A 6,435-nucleotide genomic window follows, 5' to 3' on the forward strand; every position below is an offset into this window, starting at 1 on the left:
AAGTTTCATGGGATAATTTCTTCATTTGGTTTTGATGAAAACCCCATGGATCAATGCATATACTACAAGGTCAGTGAGAGTAAAATATTTTTTATTGTTTTATATGCAGATGATATTTTACTTGCAGCCTATGATCGAGGTTTGCTACATGAGGTGAAACAATTTCCCTCTAAGAGTTTTGACATGAAGGATATGGGTGATGCATCTTATGTCATTGACATTAAGATTCATAGAGATAGACCTCGAGGTATTTTAGGTCTATCACAAGAAACCTATATTAACAAAATTTTAGAGAGATTTCAGATGAAAGATTGTTCACCAAGTGTTGCTCCCATTGTGAAGGGTGATAGGTTTAATTTGAATCAATGTCTAAAGAATGACTTTGAGAGGGAACAAATGAAAAACATTCTTTATGCTTTAGTTGTTGGAAGTCTCATGTATACTCAAGTGTGCACAAGGTTTGACATTGCTTTTGCAGTTGGAATGTTAGGAAGATATCAGAGTAATCCAGGTATTGACCACGGGATAGCTACAAAGAAAGTGGTGAGGTACCTTCAGGGGATCAAAGCTTACATGCTTATGTATAGACAAGTAGACAATCAAGAGGTGAATGATTATTCAGGCACAAACTTTGTTGGCTGTGTTGATTCTCACAAATCAACATCTGGGTACATTTTCATGATGGTTGGTGAAACTATTTCGTGGAAGAGTGTTAAGCAGACTTTGACTACTACTTCTACCATAGAAGTTGAGTTTGCCTCTTGTTTTGAGGCTACATCACATGGTGTATGGCTTAAGAGTTTCATTTCTGGGCTAAAGATAGTTTATACTATTTCAAGGCCTTTGAGAATTTTTTGCAATAACTTAGTTGTTGTGTTTATAGCTAAGAATAACAAAAGTGGAAGTCGAAGTAAGCACATCGACATTAAGTACTCAGCCATTAGAGAAAGAGTAAAAGATAAGAAAGTGATCATTAAACATATAAGCACTGAGCTGATGATCGTTGATCCTTTGACTAAGGGCATGTCACCGTTTAAATTCAAGGATCATGTAAAAAGAATGGGACTTGGTTCCACTTTATGATTGTATACATACAAGTTAGAGTTTATATTGTGATATTTTCTCATATTCAGGTGCACATTGATTTATTTGAGAAAAATTATGTTTTGGACCAAGAATAAATATTGGATTTATTCATTAAGTTTATTACCACTTTGAGTATATTGCTTGGGAAATTGAACATATTGTAATACATTGATGATATTACTCGTTATAAGAAAAATTATCACCATGATTAAAAAATTAAAAGAAAAAAAATAATTAGTATGAAAATTATATGAGGACGTAAAAATAGTATCAACATCATTTGCATTATTATAATTAAAATATTATGTTTTTTATATGAAGAAGTTTGGTACTGTAGATTGATAAAACAAATGCTACAGTTCAAAATTGCTTTAGATTTAGGATTTGGATCACAGGATTTGATTGGTTAATCATAGTCATAACCAATAGTTAAAATTTATAATAAATAAATATTTTTAAATATATAAATGATATTTTTAATTTATTATAAATAATTTAAATTTTGATATAAGGTTATTTTTAATTTGAATCAATAGGTGATTAATTAAGACGACTAAATATACAAATAAATAAACGAATTCCTGAGGGAACTATAATATTTTGGACCGCAAAAGAACGACATCTCTGGCTAAAAGCCACTGTTTTTTATACACAGGAGTCTAGGGTACTCAATTCATGTTGTGGTACTGTGGATGGATTGAGGGAAGCATATAAAGGAAAGGTTCTCTTTCTTTGGGCCAAAGAGAAGAAAGAGATAGGCTTACGAAAATTGTAGGTTTCTACAGGAATTGAAAAAGAAAAAAAGAACAGTGAGCAACATGTTGCATGCGATGCTTTACCATTAGCTACTAATTGGAAGTAAAATCACACTCCATTTTAATTTTTTATTCCTAAGTTTGTATAGTTTTGTTTTCTATTGGTAAGTCGTCATCTCCACTCATATAAAATTGACAGCTAGAATAGTATTTCAGTTGAAGTTGGTGATGCTGTCATCATCCTTTTGATGGTTGTTTTACATGTTTTAATCATATAATTTAAAAATGCATTGATGATGTTGCAGCATACATATGGCTACATTTTCCTTTTTTAGTGGTAGGCTCTTTACCCAACTTTATTTCTGAAACCAAGGGATGCAAAAGCAAAATGCATGGATCGGTAGACGTACACATATTAGCTGCGGTATAACTATAAAATAGTCTCTATTAGAGAATATGTTATTAAGAATAACAAAAACATTGATATAACAAAGGTTTTAAATTTTAGTAACAGTTGCAATTTTATCATATTTTTTTATTTATAGAAATAAAAAAATTATAATAACATAATCAATTAAGTTATATCTCGTATTTTTCATGATCTTTGATATTATTAAAAAAATTATGGATAAATATATCTAATGTGACCGCAATTACAATTAAAAAGAATTTAAAATAGCTGTGAAAAAAAAAAAAACAAGAGTCTAAAATAAGACCCATCTTTATGGGGGTTGAAATTGCAGTGGACCCTTTTGTTAAATCTTAAGAAACATTCATTATATCTTTTTTTAGTTTTCTTGGTTGTGTTGTGTATATATATTTGTCAATGTCCTAACTTAAAACTGAGGAGGGGCAAAGCATATCAGGGAATGATCATGGTGTTCCCAAAAAATAAGACCAATTAGGCAGGAAAGGACCGATTCCAAAACCCCATTGGCTAGATTACAAAAGCAAGAAAGTTGAAAAGCTAAGAAACGATGATAATTTTAGGGCAGGACAAGACAATCGACCAAGTCAAAGATGAGCTAAGGTTACGTTTGTGTATGTATTAGATTAGATTATTAGCAAATAGCAAATAGCAAATACAACAGATAAATAGTAGTAGGAGTAGTATATATGACAATACTTTTAAAGTCATTTTTTCTGATCTTACGATACAAATGAAGTATTCTCTTCTCTTCTCTCTCACTATCACTTTTCCCACTCCCTTTTCTCCTTTATTTGACTACAACACTAAACAACTCCATGAAAGAGTGGAACTAGGTAGAGATAAAAAGGATGATGGAGTAATAAATAGTGTTTTTGAGCAGTGGTTTTTGGATTAGTTGTTGTTGTTATTGTTTTGTGACTGATTCAGGAGGTGGCAATGCAATAGGGTTCCCAGAACAGAAACGACCTTCTAGAATCCTTGCAACTCTTCAAATTGTGAACCAAGTAATCACCATTCTTCCCTCTCAGAACTAGCAACTGCTGTTGCTCCCTTGAGACCACCTTGTTGTTATTCATGCCCCCAGACACAACAACCTTGCTCTTCAGTTTCTCTTGGTCAAGTTGGTTAAGGTTAACACTACTTGTACCTTTTGGTGATGCAGACTTGGTCCTCCAATAGTACTCATAAGCATTGAAATTGAAAGAAGCTGCAGCAGGTGCTGATGGAATCAACCTTGCCACCCTTGGCCTTGGAGGCAGTGATGATTGTGCTGCCACATTAACATCATCGAAGTTGGTCATCTCATTGAACTTATCCGACCACTTTGGATTCCTGTTCACTATCCCAATTGACTTATTCTTATTATTATCATTATTATTCATCATCAAAGCCAACTCATGAACACTACTTGTCACCCCAGTAGGTAATAGCGGCACTTTCTCTGACACACTCTCGTAACTCATCAGAACAGAATTGCCTTCAGTAGAGGATACTTGTGGGTGCTTCGCACCGAAAAAGTATTCCTCTTCCTCTGCGTCGTCGTCTTCAAACTCGTCTTCCTCGTCATAATAATCCTCCTCATCTTCTCCAAACTCAAACCCTCCAAAGCACTCTTCTTCCAACTCCTCCACATGATCATCATTATCTTCTTCTTCTTCTTCTTGGTGATTGGAGAAAGTGAGGACAAGGCGACCATCTTGGCGCTGAATGCTGAAATTGTTGTGAGAAGGAACAGAAACAGCTTCGAGAACCAACCTTCCATTGTCACGGTGGGAACGCATGTGAGTTACTGAAGAACTTGCTTGGTGATGAGAGAGTGAAGGAAGTGGTGGAGGGAAAGCGCGTGGTGGTGAAGCCGAAGCCGAAGCCTTCTTTGTAGCCACCACTGAAGCATAATTGCATAACTCTTCTTCTCCTTCTTCTTCTTCTTCTTTTACTTGTTCTTTCTCTTGTTGTTGTTGTTGCTCTGCATCAGCATCCCCTGTCTCAGAAGAGGAAGAGTAAGAAGAGAACAACAAGGCATCAGAGCCAGTCTCAGAACCGAGACTCTCAGTGCAGATTTCGAGACTCTTCTCACTCAAACAACTCTTTGACCTTTTGACAAGAGGGTGAACATAAGGTGTAATAGGCATTGATTTGGAGATTTCATCTTTGCCCTTGAGGGACATGATTGAACTCCACGTGTCAAAGGCTCCTGATTTCTCTTGCTCCTCCTTCTTGTTCCGCTGGATGGAGCTCCAAATCTCAAGCCTCTCTCTTTCAGCTTCATCTTCTTCTTCAAGCTCCTTGTTGTTGTTGTTGGCCTCTTCATCTTCTTCTGAGGGAGCAATGGTTTTTGCATGCAAGTCTTGTTCTTCTGAGGGAGCAATGTTCTGAGAGAGCCAGTAGTTCTTTGAGGACATGTCTGCGGAGAGAGTTCTTCTCAGAGAAGAAGGTGTGTTTGTGTTCAATATGGTGATGATGCCTTGCTTCATGATCTCTTCCTCTATTCTCACATAGGAAGAAGAAGAAGAAGAAAAAGATGATAGGCCTTGGCTTTGAACCTTGTTGTTGTTGTTGTTGGTCATAGGTGCTGATGACATGACTAGCCAAAGGAGAAGGAAAGTGCTTAAAATCACTCGGCTGCATAAAAAACAAGTGAAAAATTAAGAATTTAGAACAAAGCGCCAAATAACAATAACGTACACCACCCTCCAAGAAGTGTACGTGAAGTGTGCCAAACAGTTAATTTCAAGTTTCAAAGTGGAGTCAGTAAGACATATAGGTAACATGCGAATATAATTGGCCGTAGGATATATTGATAAAATAATAAGCGGTCTAGATTTTCTACTAAGAGAGTAATTAAGAGTTAAAAAAAGGAAGAAGGTAGCAGATCAACATAATGATTATTTATTTACGAGTATTATTAGTATTGTTTTATAAGCTGTTTGTTAAATTGAATTTACCTGAAGTGAAGGAAGGTAACACAGCTAGCATCCAACAGAGGTCTCTTCTCAAGAGAGAGACCACTGGGAGTGCAAGTTGCAAGGAGGATGAGAATTGGAGTTAGTTTGTGTTTCTGTGTGTTTGGTACAGTTTGAGTGTGGAGAATTGGAATGAAATGGTTTGGTTTGGTTTGGTTTGTGGTTGATGATGATGGGAATGGAGGGAGGGGGGAATGAGGGTATTTGTAGGGTGGCCAAAAGCTTTAGGAACCGTGTTCACTGGACCCTACCTAAGCACCAGGAAAATACCCTCCTTTATTATTATGGACACAGGTTTGTGATGGATTCTGCAAAATGATAGTGTCTCTTTTTTATTTTAGATAATTTTTTATGCATGTTCTGAAATTTATGAATACGTTATGACTTCAATATATGAGTAGGTGTGGGTTTTATGGTTGAGAGAATTTGAAATCTCTGTAATTTGATTAATAAGGATGAAATTATTTTTAAAAATTGATATATTAAAATAAGACTATTTAAAATAGAATTATTTAAACTGAAGTTGCTTTAATTAATGTCATATCATCGTATTAACTAGTATTAAAAGGTATCTCATATTTTTCTGTTAACATGTTTAACGCTTTGACAAAAAAGGATCAAGATAAAACTCTTAAAAATATAAAAGATTCAAATAAAATTTTAAAATTTAATGTAAAAAAAAAACTAAAATATAAAAAAATAACCTTTAACCTTTTTTTAAGAGAAAAAGGTTATGAAATCAACCTATTTTATATTATCACTCAATCAAAATTTATCATGTATAATAAATTTATTGATTTTTATAAAATTATCTTTAAATCATGCAAATGTCGATTTATATTTGAATCGTGTAAAATTATTTTACACTATCAATACATTATTATTGAATTTTTTTAATACAATGCGTTAAAGTTTTGCACATATCTATATCTTTCTAATATTACATAAGTTCAATATACTAGAAGAGACATACACTAAAGTTTTATAAATTTCCATTCGCACAATATTTTTATAATTAAGGAAGTCATAACTGATATAAAAAAATTAAGGAAGTGATAAGAAGAGAAAAGAAATGAATAATAAAATAAATAACATTAAGATGTTCACATATTGAATTGAATTGATTTTAAGAAGAAAAAAATCCGATTAAATCTTTTTGATTTTGTTATTTGACCATTTTCAATCAATTTGATTAATCCAA

General features: G+C 33.7%; 1 protein-coding gene across 1 annotated transcript; it reads right to left on the reverse strand.

Moving 5' to 3' along the window:
- Window positions 1-2,924: 2,924 nt before the first annotated feature.
- LOC114377293 (protein FAF-like, chloroplastic) lies at window positions 2,925-5,400 on the reverse strand. Its single transcript, XM_028335739.1, has 2 exons — window positions 5,217-5,400; window positions 2,925-4,893 (listed from the first exon to the last, which is right to left on the reverse strand). The coding sequence occupies exon 2, from the start codon at window positions 4,851-4,853 to the stop codon at window positions 3,195-3,197; it is 1,659 nt and encodes a 552-aa protein (XP_028191540.1). The 5' UTR covers window positions 4,854-4,893; window positions 5,217-5,400; the 3' UTR covers window positions 2,925-3,194.
- Between the last annotated feature and the right edge of the window lie 1,035 nt (window positions 5,401-6,435).

Source organism: Glycine soja, chromosome 11 (assembly GCF_004193775.1).
Source record: "Glycine soja cultivar W05 chromosome 11, ASM419377v2, whole genome shotgun sequence".
NCBI classification, from domain to species: Eukaryota; Viridiplantae; Streptophyta; class Magnoliopsida; order Fabales; family Fabaceae; genus Glycine; species Glycine soja.

Excerpts from the sequence above, each read along its gene's own strand:
- LOC114377293 (XM_028335739.1), bottom strand. The coding sequence starts at position 4,853 with ATGTCATCAGCACCTATGACCAACAACAACAACAACAAGGTTCAAAGC.